The 18430-nt window shown below is 40.0% G+C and overlaps 2 protein-coding genes across 4 annotated transcripts in view; one reads left to right on the forward strand and one right to left on the reverse strand.

Moving 5' to 3' along the window:
• The window catches only part of LOC115450080 (BCL2/adenovirus E1B 19 kDa protein-interacting protein 3), a 47259-nt gene extending 44840 nt beyond the window's left edge, over window positions 1-2419 (reverse strand). Inside the window, exon 1 of one of the 2 annotated variants that reach the window (XM_037438289.1) lies at window positions 2197-2419. In XM_037438289.1, the coding sequence (XP_037294186.1) occupies window positions 2197-2236 (40 nt within the window). In that variant the 5' untranslated portion in view covers window positions 2237-2419. The remainder of the gene's footprint in view (window positions 1-2196) is intronic. The other variant, XM_037438314.1, reaches the window with a different exon arrangement.
• Window positions 2420-2762: 343 nt separating this feature from the next.
• LOC115450082 (S-phase kinase-associated protein 2) overlaps window positions 2763-18430 on the forward strand; it is a 32696-nt gene continuing 17028 nt past the window's right edge. The window contains exons 1-13 of one of the 2 annotated variants that reach the window (XM_037438445.1): window positions 2763-3078; window positions 3242-3311; window positions 4322-4399; window positions 5595-5748; window positions 6989-7138; window positions 7550-7706; window positions 9960-10089; window positions 10697-10871; window positions 11436-11526; window positions 11893-12017; window positions 12281-12456; window positions 13828-13947; window positions 14680-18108. In XM_037438445.1, coding sequence (XP_037294342.1) covers window positions 3011-3078; window positions 3242-3311; window positions 4322-4399; window positions 5595-5748; window positions 6989-7138; window positions 7550-7706; window positions 9960-10089; window positions 10697-10871; window positions 11436-11526; window positions 11893-12017; window positions 12281-12456; window positions 13828-13947; window positions 14680-14739 — 1554 coding nt within the window. In that variant the 5' untranslated portion in view covers window positions 2763-3010 and the 3' untranslated portion in view covers window positions 14740-18108. The remainder of the gene's footprint in view (window positions 3079-3241; window positions 3312-4321; window positions 4400-5594; window positions 5749-6988; window positions 7139-7549; window positions 7707-9959; window positions 10090-10696; window positions 10872-11435; window positions 11527-11892; window positions 12018-12280; window positions 12457-13827; window positions 13948-14679; window positions 18109-18430) is intronic. The other variant, XM_037438476.1, reaches the window with a different exon arrangement.

Here is an 18430-nt window from a genome sequence, read left to right on the forward strand (position 1 = left end):
AAGAGATGGAGCGATATTCTCACCCCACGCTCACTCCACATTTATCTCTCTCCAATATTTGAAAGCATTACTGCCTCATTTCTTATCGAATTTCAATGCTGTTTTCACATAAGAATTTCTTTTTGATACTAATTACTGTTACGTATAAATTATATACAAAATCAAACACAGTCAAATACTCTATTGAATTATATAGTTTGACATAGCGCATCACTCATTAGATATTAATTATTTGCTGATGTACCCGGCTGTATTGCGATCGCACAAGGTCTAAAATCAGACATTCTTTTTAGACCTTGTTGTTTTATAATTACACAGCCGATCAGGCTAAAGACTCATACCCTCACACACCACTACAACTCCTGTGAGGATCAGCAGCGGCACGCATGACACCGAGCGGTGAAGCTCGCCGAGTCTCAGGGAACACTAATCTGTCATTATCCCGCAACAATAATCAAATAGATAGGGAGGAGTTGGAAATATTAATTGTCCACTACCAATCGGGCTAGAATGTATTCTGTGAGCAAATTTACGTTTGTATGTTGTACGATAAGCCTATGTTTACAAAACAAGGTCACCTTATCGTTGAAACAAAACGCAATTGTTTCCATTCGCAATTTCATTTATTCCATTCATTACGGTCTGGTATTGAATATTAATTTATGCCAGGATTTCTCAACCTTTTAATAATGTCGGATCTAAATATTTAACAGGCATTGTGTTGACTACGAGGGAGAATATATTCGTCAGTTGATACAATGGATCAACTTGGATGCAATAGAGCCATTTTGCGGTGTTCGTAAAACAAAAATGCGGCGGATTCATTGATGCATAAAAAAAAGAAACAGTTTAAAATTTTAATTTTAGAACATTTTCCCGCCTGTATTATATTTTTAAATTTCTTCATTAGTCAAAGGAATATAATAGGGCTTTATAAACGTTAAATGTTTTCCAAAACTATTCTCGATCTTTCATTATAATCGCGATCCACTTATATAACAAACATGATAATATACGGCAATGCAAATTAATATGATCTCATCTTCATACATTATCTCTCAGCACATCTGTTCGCAAATACCTTTGCTCTAACTAATTTAAATAATTAGTGTGAAATCGTATTTGTAACGAGTGCAGATGTTTTAACAACGTGGCTGTACGTCTGAAATTCCTTTGCCTATTCTCGATAAGAAACAATACGTGTTGACGGAAACGCGCATGGTGCGTTTGGTCGATTATTTTCTTTTAATGTGGAACGTTTATGCGATCCTAGTCATCATTTGCGTGGAAAATCTAGATTTTTTACGTATTACAATTTAATCATAGGATAAGATTGTTTCAATACATATTGTTATATTTTGGAAAAAAATGTATGTACCACAAACCTTTCCATGTTAAAAATAACTTTTAATAGCATATACTATTTTATCTACGAAATAATATACTTAACTCTAAACCAACCAGAGAAAAAATATGTAACGCAAGACCACATCGTTGCATTTTAATCAAGTAACCAAAAACCTGTTTTGATACAAAACCTAGGTCTTAATCTATACTACCTCGATATTTTTAGAGCTTGCAGAACTAAGAATGCACTAACTTTGACGTCGTACGTGCAGATTCTAGATACGTTGGTACTAGGAGATCATAAAGTAAAAAGTATTGCGTTGGTATAGGTATGGTTTTTACAGCAGACTGAGAAATAATTTACTAGATACACATAATATACCTAGACTCTGTGATAAAACAAATAAAATACAAATAACAAACGTCTGGTCTGGCAAGGCGTGACAAGAAAAAAAATAAACAAAAAACGTCCGCGAGAAGACACCCAAAAGTCTTCGTGTACCAGGATATCATGAAAGGAAGGTTACACATCCACAAGTATAACCCAACCGATTACGGAAGTATATTGACACGTATACAGTAGGCTTCCTGTCGAGGTAGGGTTCACAAAGCTGGATAGCATATTATACCGATCACGTACGTGACGTTGAGATGTTTTCGATTTTAGTGACCTCGACACTTGATTCGCCATTTTCGAAATACATGCAAAATAACACGCCAAAACATAAACATTGCCTGAGAATGTAATTACGACATAATTAAAGTTGATATCCTTGAATGTACTCGGTACATGTTTCGTCACCGCAGGCAACGTTTTGTTTTCTTTCCATTGTTTATCTGCGTACTCACCGCTCAAATCCTCGATAGTGTTCAGTTTCCTCGCCGCCATCCTTCGAAACACCGACACAAATGTATTTAAAGTGTTTTTATTTAGTATTTATCACTCTCGAACAGTATTCGCGAATGTTTTCTGCCAAATTCCGATGCAGAAAACAGCTCAACACAAGGCTCTTTGTTTGTATTTTGCGTTGTTTTGATTTTCCGTTCTCCGCAGTGACAGAAAGCGTAAAATATACGTGTAATCTGATAGGTCAGATTGCTATAAATCTTAACCAATCACGGTTGTTTACGTAGGTTTGGAATGTCGTGATTGGCAGAAATATGTGGTGTGTTTAATGTGGACAGCATAAAAAAACAGGCCAAGGTCACTTTTTTTCTTTTTGTAGGGTTGCGTTTTTTTAGTCGATTTTTGAAATATAATATAAATACGCAATTTTTATTGATTTCAAGTAGGTAGTTTTAGTTTTATAAGTGTGTTTTAAAAATATATATTACGTACTTTCCATCTGATTCTGAATAATATAAAATAGATTGTTTTGAAAATTGACATGATAAGTTTTAATTCGTAACGATAAAAATATCATACAGATATTGTATTCGATCCAAACGTAAGTTACTGTTATTACAATAGAGACGTGCGATAGGTATTTAGTTGTTTTTTGTTAAGGTGAAAGAACTCTACGGTTACGGTATCAGCCCATGGAGAAAATAAACAGCTGGCATCCACCTCTACATTGTCTATTCATGTAATTTGCAAATCGTTTCATGACGTGATATTAGAGAATACAATATTTCTTGAAATAATAACTTAAAATTAAAAACGATGAGTGCAAATAGTGGGGAAGACGATTTCTTTATAACTGATAATCTTGAAGATGCAGATGTGCCACGGTAAATAGTTTAATGTCGTTGTAAAACTCGTGTTATTTCTGTGCTTGGCTGACAGCTGATTTCTGGCGGCAAAGTCAAAAGGCGCCAAACTGGGGCATTACATGTCGTGTATAATTTACGAAGTTTTCATGAAATATACTGAGTTTGTGCAATGAATCTGCAGGAAAAAGGCGCGTGGTGAAAATTCGGCGCGTAAAAGCTGGAGTTTGATGGACAAAAAGACTAGTTACGAGGTACGTTGACGTATATTCCCGCTCTTTTCGGTACACTCCTTTTTGGTTAGGTTTTATATATGTGATATGAAATAATGGGATATTTATAGGTTTTACTCACCTGAGCTACCGTCTAGAGCACGCTGGTGTTATAAAATCTATTTTTAATTTTAAAATTCGTGGTAAATTTTATGATTATTCATATAGTCGGACGTGACGGCACACATAGAAAAAACCGCTGAAATCACGAAACAAGATCAAAATAGCTTCCGTAGCATAATCTCGCCACGTTTCTAGTATATTTTGATCTTTTAAACATAATATACGTCATATTAGGACCCGAAATATTACGTACCTACTGAAATATTACATACGAAATATTGTTGGAAGCCTTTCGTAATAGATTTGTGGTTTTGATAACTTTAGATAATAATGTTAAAGTTTAATGAATTACGAAGCTATTTTAAGAACGAACTAAATTATGAATCCAATAATATCTTGAATAATTTGTGTTCCTTTGAACTCATCCTCATATCAATAATTTCCTATTCTGTAAAAACAAGATTGATGGAAACAATATTAATCTCTCTGCTAAATAAATGTGGATGTTTCAGAAGGTATGTGGATATTTGTCATCCAAAAATCAACATTACAATGTAACTTTATAAGTGTAAGTGTGTTTGGATGACCAACACCTCAACCACAAAGGCTACAAACTCTTTGAAATGTCAAGAGAAAATTATAACAAAATCTGCAAAATAAGTTTATTTTAATGTTCCAGAAAAATTTTATTTCTGATTATTGACCACCTGTAATCAAACAACTCTACTGAGATCATAATCTCCTGGTATATTTTAAACAGAATAATCTATATAATAATAGTTATTCTATTATTAAAACATTATAGCAATGTATATGCTCACCCCCATCACATCATGGGATTGAACACGAAGATTGGGTGCATTAATTATCCCTCTGCCTACCCCTTGGGGATAAAAGGTGTATTTATTATTTGCAATTGTCTCCTGTAGGTTCTTCAGGAGATGGGGGTCAGCCTACTAGAACCTGATGACAATGAAGCTGTTGATCCCAACTCCTCCATGGCAATGGTAAGTTCTTTTTGCTTATACTTGAGCAGCAATGGCGAAGGGTGCCATATCTGTCCGTACCTGAATCCTGCCAGCTTTCCCTTATGTAGAATCTATTATCATTAGAATGATTTGCAGTGATTCATACATATTAGTACCTATGTGTTGTGGTCCCTTTCAGAAAATTTCACGTTTCGCCATTGTTTGCTAACAAAGCTATAGGGTCGATATAATCCAATTCCTGCCGACTTTCCTTTATGTAGAATCTAATTATGATTAGAACAATTTGCAGATCACATTTATGCATATTAGTACCTGTGTTGTGTTGGGTTCTCATATGAAAATTTTCACCTTTCGCCACTGCTTGCTAGCAAAGCTATGTTCCAAAAAAATGTATGAGATCAATGTTCATTTCAAATCTAACTTAATACTTGTATTTAATTGCGTTTAAAGCAAAAAGTATGAATAAGAAATATTAAATTACTGATATTTTAATGATTTCTTATCAACCTGTATATAGACAAAGATACTTTTGCTTTTTACTCATTTTCAAAGACAGTTTTTTTTTCTATTATTTGTTATCAGGCAGGCATTTTGTTCAACTGATATGATCGTCCTGCTATTCTCGATTCTGGTTTCACTTCCCAGCAAAATATTTGTCAAGCTTGTTCCTTAACCTGTTCGCATTTCCTGCTGCGACCACATCCTGTGGGAGCTTGTTCCCTGCTCTTATCACTCTGTCATTAAATGCATGTGTGGTTTGTTATAGGATAAGGTGGAGAACAGTTTTTATTTATGACCCCTGAGACGAACATTGGTGTCTTAGTTAAACAGGTTGTGGAACCTTACTGGTGGTTGGTCTCTCATATGTGAAGGTCTGCCTGGATAGGTACCATCGCAATGTCTATTTGTGCCGCCAAGCAGTGTGTAGTTACTGTTGTGTTCCGGTTTGAAGGACATTGTAGCCAGTGTAACTACTGGACATAATATGACTTAATATCACACATCTCAGGATGGCAAGGGTAGTGGAATAACTAACAATACTTTGTAATTCAAGGTGATGTTTCTGCTGTTAATTTGCGGTCGTATCGCTTACCATCAGGCGAACGGCAAGCTCATCTCGTAATTAAAACTAATAAAAACAGCATTGATTTCATTTCCATTCCATTACCATATGAAGAACAGACTTCGTACATTAAAATAATTAACTTTTCAGCATCATCACAGGCTGACAGTGAAACGGAAAAGAGATATAGAGAATGTTAACCCAAATATAAACACGGCGCCTTCTCCTCGGAGTAAATGCAGCCCGAGAAGCAAGCTGAGCCCAGGCCCCTCCAGGGTCAAGAGCCCCAGGAGCTGTGATAAATGTGAGTACATTAACAAAACCCTAAGAATTATCCATCTTGTGATATTATGGCAAGTTGATGTGGAGAATGAGAAAAATATGAATTGTAGGTAAAGTCGAGAGCACATGTTCCTCGTCCACAGCCCTTCTCCCGCTTTAACAATGACATGAAGTAGAGCATAGTTGAGCGTACGTATTAGGAATGGAATTGGTGAATTCATTCGAGGTTTGACGTATGGAAATGATCGATCAAGCAAGTCAAGTCAAAGACTTAGAAGTTTGGCTGCTTTACATTTGGGAACTTTTTTAGAATCTCTAGGGGCAGACGACCTTGCCAGGAAGCTGAGATTCTATCACTTTATTTGTGAATGGGGCCCAGATAGCCAATTGCCAGTGTAACTATTACATGAGACTTAACATCTCATGTCTCAGGATGGCGAACGCAGTGGAATACCTAACACTTTGTGATTCAAGGTGTTGGTGTTTCTACTGTTTATCGGTCGTATCGCTTACCATCAGGCGAATGCAAGCTTGTCTAGTCATTCAAGCAATAAAAAGAAAATAGAATGTCGATTGAAGATTACCCGTCGCCAGTCGACACAATGTTGACCTATTTGATTGTTAAGCCTATTTGATAAAACTATTTTCATATTTTATATAAGCTTTTGCTCGCGCCTCTGACCCTGAAAGTTTTTCCGAGAAAAAGTCCGCTTTATAATTTCCCGGGATAAAACGGAGACTATATTTTAAGTTAGACCTTATGAATACATTGGTGAAAATTGCATTCCATTCCATCCAGAAGGTTTTGCGTGATGTGCGTACACAAGATGCAAACAGACAATAATTTTAAAACTTCTTTTGGCTTCTGTTTTTCTAATAAAGGCCTCCCATATTAGTTTTCCTAAATATTGAGTTTATAATACAGACATCTGCCTGTTATAATTTTTTTATATGTTCATCATCAAGGGTTTACAATTTGTATGGGTTTTTCTTACAAAACTTGCTCCAAGTGTGTCGACTTCATGTAGCAAGTTATATCTTAGACAAATGATCTCTTGCTTTACCGGTGAAGGAAAACGTCGCGAGGAAAGCTGCATACCTGAGAAGTTCTCTATAGGAATTTTTCGAGGGTGTGTGAAATCTGCTAATAAAGCCTAACCCCTCTCAGTAGAGGAGGCCCGTGTAGCAGTGGGACAGTATATAATACAGGGCTGATATATTATTACAGATCGTAATTTTTTTAATGTCCTGATTTGTTTCAGATAAATCCGTCGTATCAGAGCACGAGTTAGACGCGACGATGGTAGGTGGCGAGATCTTGGTCGACGAGGAGACGCCGCTGGGTCGATGCGTGAGCGCAGGCTCCCTGCCCATGCGCGGAGTACCCGCCGAGTCACTGAGAACGCCGCAGCGTGAGTACATTCAGTTCAACTTTGGGTATCACCGACTTACAGCAGTTTCCAATAACCGATCCCAATCTCAATCTTTAATCCATATCCGAGAATGAACTAATCAAATAACTCATTTGTAATGTCAAAAATACTTTGTTCTGATTAGTCCATTTTAGAGGTAGATCTAAAATAGGCTTTACTTCGCTTAACATCAGGTGCTGTGAGGCCACTTTGCCAAGCCACAATAAAAAATAATAATATATACATCATCTCTTTAACCTTGTAGGAGTAGGCAGAGCTTGTAACCTAGGCACATACTTTTCGCCATGTTCCGATTCATTATATGACGTATCTACTGCTTATAAGGCACAAATTCCAGACTCCAGGCTGATACTGAGCACAAAACACAAATATTACTTTGTCTATTCACAGCTTTAGGAGTTGAGGAAGAATTAATACTGAGTAGAAGACACAAGCCGGAGCCCTCGGGAGTGGACTCCTTCGACATACTATCAGAAGAGATGATGCTCAGCATATTCAGGTGGCTGCCTAAACGGACTCTGGCGCATTGTATGACTGTATGCAAGAGGTTAGTTTACTACTTTCGAATTATGATAGCCTGGTACTTTTACCCAATAATTTGTTGAGATTAGCATCAGCAATGTGGCTTTTGAATGCAGACCCTGGTCCACTGCAAGACCATCTCTAAGAGGTTAGTTGACCACCATGAGTTTATGATAGCCTGGTACTTTTACCCATTAACTTGTGAGATTATTGGTGCTTAGCATCAGAAATATAGCTTTTGAATACAGAGTACCAAGCCCTGGTCTACTTGCAAGAACATCTTTGAGTTGACCACTTCGAGTTTATGATAGCCTGGTGCTTTTACCACATGCCATGCAAAAGGTGATGCTTTATATCTTTGAGTACCTTGATACATTGCATAGCCATTTGTAAAAGGTTAATTGAGCACTATATAGTTATGCTGGCCTAGTACATTTGTCAAGAAGTTATGGAATTTTTGATGCTCAGCATCCACCCTTTTTTTTTTTTTTTTTTTTTTTACGTCGGTAAATCGTCAGTTGACTATCTCCCGCCTTGGGATGGGCGGGAGAGCGTGTCAGACTTTTACTGACTAAGAACCTACGGTGTTCCCATCCTTTGCCTATGTGCCTAGGTCCAAGATCCGGTGGCATTGAGACCTAGGCAGGCACCGGCCCTAAAGGTCCCCGCAAATTATGCTGACACTGCTCTTCGAGGCGCGCGTGGAACACTACGCGCCGTACACACGGGAGCTGCAATGCTCGTCACCCGACGGTCCGCGCCTACGGAGGCCGACGATCCTCAGCAGACGTTCGACGCCCGCATCTTGTGCGTCTGCCGTGGCGGATGGGACGTTGGGCGCTTTGGCGCCGTATTCGTTCCGCCACCTCCTTTGCGAGCATCACGTCCTCGCAGAAGGAGGTGACTGCGTCCCACTCTCTCGCCCCGGAGCATGGCTTCTACCAGGCCCCGACGCGAGAGGTCTCCGCCACCGATGGCCGTTGTGAGAACACGGCGGTGCTCAGCCCAAGCTGGGCACACCTCCACCGTATGCTCCACCGTGTCCTCCGGCCGATACGTACAGTAAAAACACGCGGGCGTATCCTCCACCCGGATCCGATACAGGTACCTGCCGAAGCAGCCGTGACCGGTCAGTACCTGCGTCGTCCGGAATGAGAGGACGCCGTGACGTCTCGTCAGCCACACCTCGAAGAGGGGACTTACCGCCGCTATCGTGGCGTGCCCAGCCAAGGGTTGCGACAGTCGTTGTCGCCATTCCGCCATGAGGTTCTGCCGGAGCTCCGTCCGCCGCGCGGCAATTTGTCGCGGTAGCGGAGCTACGCCCCGGCTCTGCGCCTCCCCGCGCCACACATACAGTGACGCAAGGACCTTCGCCTCGAGACTCCATGGCGGTAGTCCGGCAAGGAGGCCCGCCGCCTCGCGGGAGATCGTGCGGTATCCCCGTATCAGCCGTATGGCCATCGCTCTTTGTGGCGCGTTCAGAAAGCGGCCTTGCCGCCGCGCCACAGCTGCGGACCATACGGGGGCACCGTACAGGGCCATGGACCGCACGACTCCTGCGTAGAGCCGCCGGCAGGGAGCATTTGGCCCCCCCAAGTTTGGCAAAAACGCCGCATTATGCAGGTGAATTTTACCAACCTGGGAGCCAAAAGGCGGATGTGCTCCTTGAAGTTCCATCGGCTGTCGAGGACGAGTCCCAGGTACTTCATCGTCGACCCGACGCCGATGTGAACCCCTGCAGTGATCTGGAGACCCGGAGGTGGCGCGTTCCCCGGCCATGAAAGCACATGGCCTCGGATTTGTGCAGCGCCACCTCGAGTCCCAGTTGCCGGATTCTCTCAACGACTGTCGCAACCCCAATTGTAGCCGCGTCGACCGCCGCCTGATGCGACCCCCCGTGAGCCAAAACTAGCGTGTCGTAGCATCCACCCTTCAACTGTTCCAAACAGACTAGCGTTCCGTATACTCATTGTTTTCGACTCAACTGTACTTCAATCCGTACACCTGACTTTAATATGGTTTCAACATTGACAGCATGTGGTTTTCTACGGAGTGATGATGATGAGTGATGATGCATGGTATGCAGGTTTCCTCACGATGTTTTGATAGTGATAATTCACAAAGAATACACACATGATTTTACAAGAGTCAGAGGTGTGTGCCCTTGGGCATTGAACCTGCGGACATTCGTCTCGACAGTCCGTTCCACAACCAACTAGGCTATCGCCGCTGACTAGCACATTGCATGGCTGTTTTAAGCTAAATGTTTTATTTCCAGATGGTACAGAGTGGCGTGTGACGAGACCCTATGGCAGCGGTTAGATTTAGGCAACAAAACATTATCCAAGGATGCACTAGGAAGGATATTAGCTAGGAAACCCATCATAGTACGACTGGCGAGCACGGAGGTAATTTATATTCATTGCTTCGAATGACGAGACGAGCTTGCCGTTCTGATGGTAAGCGATACGATAAACAGTAGAAATACCAACACCTTGAATTACACAGTGTTTGGTATTCCACTGCGCTCGTCTGTGACATGAGTTGTTAAGTCTTATTCAGTAGTTACACTAGCTAAAAATTCCTTCAAACCAAAACACAACAGTAAACAGTAGTATTGAACAACCCAATATCGCTGATCAGGAATTCGAATCTGGGACCTCAAAGCAGTAATTGTACTCCATGCCCAATACACTACACCGAGACTGTAAAATAATAAAATATTTTACAGTCTGTTTTTGTTCGTAAATGTACGGACCTCCGACAGTAACCTATTATCCAATTTGGATTATTTTAGTACAATGACTGCGATCGGGTCGCAGTGTCATACTTCTCAATTTTATGCTCGCCTGGTACTATATAAAGAATAAAGTCACGGGGACCTGAAAAAAAATGACATTCAAACAGGAACATAACAGTGACTGATGGCAGAAATAGACATTGAGGTACTACCGCACCCAGGCAGACTCACATATGAGAGGCCACCTTTTATTGAATTTGAATTTGAACTTCTAGATTGGCGAATGGAGACCGACCACTCCGGCTGAACCGTCTCGCATCCAGTTCCTGGACCTCAGCATGGCAACGCTGGACCCCGTCACACTGGACCACCTGCTGGAGCGGTGTCCTGGACTCAAGAAACTCAGTCTTGAAAGTGTGCAGTTGCAGGACTCGACGTGTCGACTCATAGGTGACAACATTTCTCCTTACTAGACGTTATTTATCTAACGTCGACGGAGGACTGCTGTGATAACAAGTCTGTTTCACAGCTTTGTCTATCTGACAGCTTTCTCTTTGTTCAGCTTTGTTTATCTGACAGCCAACTAGATTCAAGTTGTGTCTCAATATTAGCCAATCAAAACGGCCCTATGTCTATGCACTGCGAAGGCTGCCATGCCGTCAGCACTGAGCAACAGACTAGTTATCACAGCAATGCGTCGTCCTTAGATAAATAACGTCTATGAATAAGGGGGTAAACTTTCCCTATGTATGATACATCACAATTTCGCACATGTTGCTCCTATGTATTAAACAGGTCCTTTGACATTTCACTGGCTCACTATTACATGGTTCTGCTATATTTTTTGCAAGCTCCTATTGGTCATGGCGTGATGTTATATACCCTATAGCCTTCCCCGATAAATGCACTATCCAACATTAAAATAATTTCTCATTTCGTACCAGTAGTTCCTGAGATTAATGCGTTCAAACTCTTCAGCTTTGTATAGTACAGATGTGTTTATTTTACTTCCAGGCAAATGCACAAATTTAGAAACTTTAAACCTGGCGATGGCTCAAGGCGTCACCGCTGAAGGGTTAGCAGAGTTGTTGAAAGGATGTGTAAAGTGAGTATTATACTAATATTCTTGTTGATGGTTCAAAAGGAAAGATGTGTCTGGTATGTGAGAAATTTTAATTTCTTTGTTCGATCAACCACTATTAAACTTGTGGTAGATCTCTCATATGTGAGGGTCTGCCAAACAGAGTTTAGTCACTGTTGTGTTCCGGTTAGAAGGACATTGTAGCCAGTGCAACTACTGGACATAATTACTAACATCTCATGTCTTAGGATGGCGAGCGCAGTGGAATACCAAATACTTTGTAATTCAAAGTGTTAGTGTTTCTACTGTTTATCGGTCGTATCGATTACCATCAGGCGAACAAGTCGTCATTCAGAGCAATAAAAATAATCCATCCTCATTATGTTCCAGTCTCCAATCACTGAACATTTCCTGGTGCAACCTGGACGAGGACTGCCTCGAGGTGCTGGTGACGATGCTGCCGCAGAGACTGCAGCGGCTGAACGTGAGCGGCGCCAGGATCATGGATGATGAGAGTGAGTCACGAGCAAGTCATTTGTTATGTGTATACTATCGCTTGGGTGTATTGAGTGCCTCGTTGAAGGGAGAATAGAGCCAAAACACTGCGTTCTGAAAAAAATACATTAATCATTGATGTATATTCTATAGACACGAACGATCATATAAACTATTTTATTAAGAGTGCGATAGATTCACTTGTTGCGTAGCTGCGGGCCGGCAGCGCAGCTCGGGGGGCGTCGGCAGTGTTCGTGCGTCTCCGCCAGCCCCTAGTGTTCAGTAATGTTGTTGCGCAGCGCTGCGGCGGCTGTGCTCGCGGTGCGCGCGCGTGGTGGAGCTGGACGCGTCGGACTGCCCGCGGCTGAGCGGCGGCGCGGCGGCGGCGCTGGCGCGGCTGGCGCGCCTCGAACACCTCGCGCTCAGCCGCTGCTACCTCATGTCCGTGCACGCGCTCTCGTGAGTACACGCCAGATATATCCAGGTCCGACAGGCATAACTGGTAATCATCTCTCGTCAGGCGACATTCTATTGGACCTACTACGTATAAAAAATATCAATTCTATTTACAGATAATTTGCAGTATTTCATGTATATTAGTACCTATATTGTGTCTGGTTGCCACTGTCATACATCAACACCTACATGACAGAGTTTGTTCCTCAACATCTCAGAACAATGACAAGCATAGAAGTAACACTATGACATTCGAGTGTACTCTGTCTTAGACAGCAAGAAATTTAATTGTGTTGCGATCCCTTCTGACATCTTATCGATATCGATAGATGCCTTGTCCATCGGCTATGGTAAATTCACAGACCTGCTAAATTAAACACTTTTCGGTCAGTCAACTACAAACCGTTGCAAATTGGTATTTTAGATAAAGACTAAAAAAAGATATCAACAGCAGATTATAATATGACTACAGCATAATAAAGTATAATTAATAACACTTTTTGCACTTATGTACAGGGTTTAAGCAAATATATTAGGTTTTTTGTTTACTCACCGATGGAAGCTGATGATTTCAGTTTAAGAAGAATGAGATTTACACCCCACAATAACGCAGGCCATTGCTTGTTCCTAGGGCTATATTTTACTTAAACAGCACTGTGTATTAATTAAAATTAACAACAAAAATATTACACAACATGTAGCCACTTTTGAAAAGCACGCGCTGAACTATTACGTAACTAAATTGTGTGGGCGCGTTTATGACATTGTTTTAAGGTTGGCAAGTTGAAACACTTGACATTTTATTTGTTTTTTAAATCGGCATCATAAAGAGGACCAAAGGTAACCATTTGATAATTTTAAAGTGTACGCAAGCCGACCTTAGCAACATAATATTTGTCTCGTTCTTTTCAACGGTTTTGGTCTATTTGAAAAAATAGGATAAGTATATGAGGGTAATTTAGATTCCTTCTATGCTTGTTTTTGTTCTGTGCCCAACATCCCCGCTAGTAGTGCTGACGAATATGTTACTAGTGTTGCATATCGACAGTCTGCTATCGATAGATAATCGATTATCTATCGATAAAGGTAAAAACAATAGTATCGATTGTCTATCGATAATATTGTCGCGTGTCAATACTGTCGATACTATCGCGAGCTGTCTTTGTGCAATACTATTGACAGTAATGCATTTAATAGCATCGATGGTTTCGACAGTATTGACATAGGTAATACAATCGATATCCTGAATAGTTTTCGAGGTCAACCACCGATAGTCAGACTATCGTTGGTTCTGCAACACTATACTCCCGCCAGAAGACTCTGCAGCCTTCACGGTGGCAGACGAGCGTGTGTAACCGTGTGGTTGTCCCGCAGCCAGCTGTCGGGCGCGGCGTCGCTGCAGTACCTGGAGGTGTGGGGCATGCTGCACAGCGCGCCGCTGGCCGCGCTGCGCGCCGCGCTGCCCGCCGTGCACCTCAACCACTTCATGTTCAGGTGGCGGGACGTGCGCTGTGTACTTGTACAGCGGACAACACTTGTTACAGCGACCTTACATATTCATACAAACACATATTTACAAAATTAAACACGTGCAAATCAATATGGAAAGAATGTCAAGTATTTTACATTAGTGTTTTGCTATTTGACAGTAGATTGAGTAACTATAACATAAGCGTAAAATTATTGTATGACGATCTTCCCAATGTTCGCTCTATATAATCTTAGAACTCTAGTTAAGAATCACATTTCATTACACTCCGCTATTTATTAATTTTTCATTGGTGCTCCGCTCCTATTGATCGTAGCGTGATGTTATATAGCATATCGCCTACCTCGATAAATGTGCTCTCCAAAACGAAAAATTTTTTTCACACACTATCATTTTTGTAACCATACTAAAGTGAGGTGTACGGATCGCAATACAATTCAGTTAAACACAGTGTTCAGAACACCACATCTAGTATGTACTACATATATGTATATCGATGGCCGTATTACAGTTGATTGAGTAAATTTGTGTTTTAACTAAGCATAACTTTCCAAAATATTAATAAGTAAGACTGTAAATGCCTACTTGAGATTATATTCAAAGGTGAAAATGATTCATTATTACAGCTCTAAGTCACTCGTTCAGAGATAGTATTCTTCCCGATCTTTATCAAATCTTTGTCGATTTAATGTAAATATTTACCTATGATTAATAAAAATAATATTTTGTTCCAACAGCGCCATCGCGAGACCAACAGTGGGCACAAGACGGACGTCGATATGGGGCTTAAGAACTAGAGACTGAATATTTATAATTACCGACGTCAAGATACGTTCGACGTTGTCACACGTCCATGACGGCATAGCACGTTTTTGTTGCTAACTTCGCTATATGTTAAACAACGCCTTCTTCAAGGGTAGGCAGAGATTATCATCAACGTTAAGAGACGTTCGACGTGATTATACGGCCAAAGCGGCATAGTACGTTTTTATTACTAGCTTGATTACCAAATTACACAAAATCATTATAAATTGTAACCTATGTGTTATTCTGATGTATAAGCAATATTACTGTAAAGTTTCATCCAAATCCGTTCAGTAGTTTTTTCGTGAAAGGGGAACATACATACATCCTCACAAACTTTCGCATTTATAATATAAGTAGGATTATATGAAACTCCTTTCTGATCTAAATTAGTTTCCTTACTCCTGAGGTCTCTAATAAGAACGGAATTAGTGAAAATTAATTATATAAAAATACATTTAAAAACTTGCTTTGCCGTTTTAATCATTTAAGCTAAAGTCGTGTTTCACAAGTTTTGAGTGAATTTTATTTGTATTAATGTATACAGTACTAGTTTCACCATGGGATAGATTATAGCAACTGTATAAGATCGGGTTATTTGAGAGGACGAGGCACCGACATAGCGGAGTAGATGAAGTGGCAGTGGGCACACAGCTCGCAGAACTGATGGCAGATGGGGCAGACAGTTCTCGAATGGAGATCATTTACTGCAGGTGCAGCGTCGGACCTCCTACAAGGGTCCACTTCATAGAGGTCGCAGGAACACGGATGCAGGGTTTCCACAGGTCTGGAAATCTTTAGGGGAGGCCTATGTTCAGCGGACTTGCTTTGAATGACGAGACAAGCTTGTTCGCCTGATGGTAAGCGATACCTATAAACAGTAGAAACACCATCCTGAATAACAGTGTTTGGTATTCACTGCGCTTGCCATGAGACATGAGATGTTTATTATGACCAGTAGTTACACTGGATACAATGTTCAAACTGGAACACAACAGTGACTACGCACTGCTTGTTAGAAATAGACATAGCGGTGGTACCTACACAGGCACATATGAGTGACCACCAGTGATGATGATTTGTGACAAGTAAAATTTACTGGGAATTGTGAAACACACCCTTAATGATGTAAATTTGAGATATATTTATATAATTATAACAGTTAATATTCGTAGTTATACATTGTTTTGTTACAGACAAAGTATCTGGTAAATTGATAATTTATAGCAGAGGTTCCTGAACTATATCATAGAACACTTCCAAAACTTTGTTGGCTCCGGTGGACCACTGCAGCTAAATTTGTTATATTCCCCAGAATATGCAAGTGTTTACGTTTAACAGTCGTTGAGTTTACAATATTATCTGCCTACAATAGGTGAACTCAAGCCATTTTAGTTCTTTACTATCAAACTAGATACATTTCCGTAGACCCTCGCTTATAAATTGTGAACCTCCATTCTTTGATCGTCAACGTAGACCCCTAGGGCTCCACCTGGACCACTTTGGTAATCAATTATAGACCAGGTAAATAAAACACCTCTCCATGTTTTTAAATTATGTTATACTGACCTTAACTTTAAAACGATCATCAAGCAGGTGTTTTATTTTAATGGTCAGTTTATAATGTTAACATGTCCAGGATCAGGCAAAAGTAATATTAATTATTGCACCAGCCATCTAGATCTCGTTTGTAAGAGCAGGTGTTTTATTTACTGGTCACTACTCATGTACCCTGTGGCGAATATTGTAAATGATTCAATCTCGGATTATATATATGTGCACATCAAAGGGTCCCCACTGCACCTGATGGTAAGTGGAGGCGACGTCGTCTGACGAGAGATGATTACCCCTCAGTCGACACAATTATGCCGGCCTGTTGGATATACACTATGGCGGGTTTGAACACCTTGTGTGCGGTCGCTATCCGGGCGGATATACAATATATCCTAGCACCTTTGAATGGTCATAAAATATGCATTTATATTTCTGCCTATACCTCTGAAGATAAGGCAATTGTAAAGGTTAATTCACATTATTTATTACACTTTATTATATTAAAATTATTGTACAATTGGCAAGGGCCTGTTCTTAAGTTTCGTCCAATGTAAAGTATTGCGCAAGAACTTGCAGATGCGTTTACACTAGCAACATTAATATACAATTTAACTCGCTGCAACTACTGCAAGCTTAAAAGTTCATAAATCAGCTTGCTGTGATTATTTACATGAAGAAAATTGCTTAGATAACTTCTGCAAGTGTGATTGCAAATCTATTCCCGTTTTATATGGGGACTGGGTTTTGTAAGCAACTCCGCTCGCTTGAAAACAATATGTTATGAAGCAGAATGCTTGAACGCGCTGATCTCCGGTATTACTAAAACAATCTTCCTTTCTACTAATAGGAAGCTACATTATTCTTGAATGGTATAGGCTTTTTGTCCCGGAGAAACATTTCAAACAGGCAGAGCTGAAGGCAAAAGCTAGTGTTAATTGTAAATAATGACCCAGGTTAGGGGCCGTTCAAGTATTACGTAACTCAATTTAAAAGGAGGTGTAAAACGTTACGATGCGTTACAGGAGCGGGAGGGGCTCTCGTATAAAGCGTTATGTAACATTGTTTTTTTTATTTTAAAACAATAACAAAGGTATTTTAGCGACTTTCCGGTAATTTGCGTAAGATAATTGTGATTAGAAAAAAAAATAACTTTAGTTACATAACTTTTGGAGGAGAGGCGGGCGTACGGGAAAATGTTACGGCGCGTAACATGCGGGGGTGGGGGTCAAAATCTTCAAAAATTGCGTTACGTAATACTTGAACATAGATATTTGAATTAATAGTAGTTAATCGTTTTATATTCAAGCCAAAAGATTCAAATCCATTTATTATTCCAAAATGGGGTAGTTTTCCCCTAAATGTTGTAACCCAAAATCATTGGGGATTTACGTTTTAGATATACGTAAAAGCAATAAAAGATGGGTAAACATAATCAAAGTTAGTTGTAAAATATTCTTGGGGTATATCAGAGCTTTCTCTTTCGACAAGTGCAGCTGTACCCGACTGTTTTTATATGGGTCACAAATACGTCTTATAATGCCTTAGTCTATAATGTTAGTTGACCTACTTAGTACTAGAAACGTTATTAAATGTAAGATTATAATCAACTCATCTTTGCAGAGATCTCAAAGAATTTTGAGAGAAATAATTATTTCATATTTTGAAGTTAGATCATTTGCATAAGCTCAGCGGGCCTCAGGGGCTGTATAGCTGGTCTAAGGGCAACATACAAGGCTGTGTACAGAGAAGTATTGGCTCTTAAACTCATGTAAACAATATTTCTTACACGATTTGATCAAGGAACATAGGTACAGTCGAATCCGTTTATAATGACATCGAAAGGAATTGACAAACACGTCATAATAAGCGGACGTCATACAAAGCGTTTTGTGAAAAAAATACATTTTTATGTAAATAGTATGCATGTATTTAAGTACTTTAATAAAGAAACATAGTAACTTATAAAAATAAAAATTGCACGTAATAAGTACATACCTATGTATGTATGTATGTACATAAAAGTTATATTTTTTTAATGTAAGTAATCTGTAATTTTTGTCTGCTTTTGTTTTTTTATTTTATTGTAAAAACAGTCTCTAATACTATTGTGTATAGAAGACATCGCTATGT

This window comes from Manduca sexta, chromosome 1 (assembly GCF_014839805.1).
Source record: "Manduca sexta isolate Smith_Timp_Sample1 chromosome 1, JHU_Msex_v1.0, whole genome shotgun sequence".
Lineage (NCBI taxonomy): Eukaryota > Metazoa > Arthropoda > Insecta > Lepidoptera > Sphingidae > Manduca > Manduca sexta.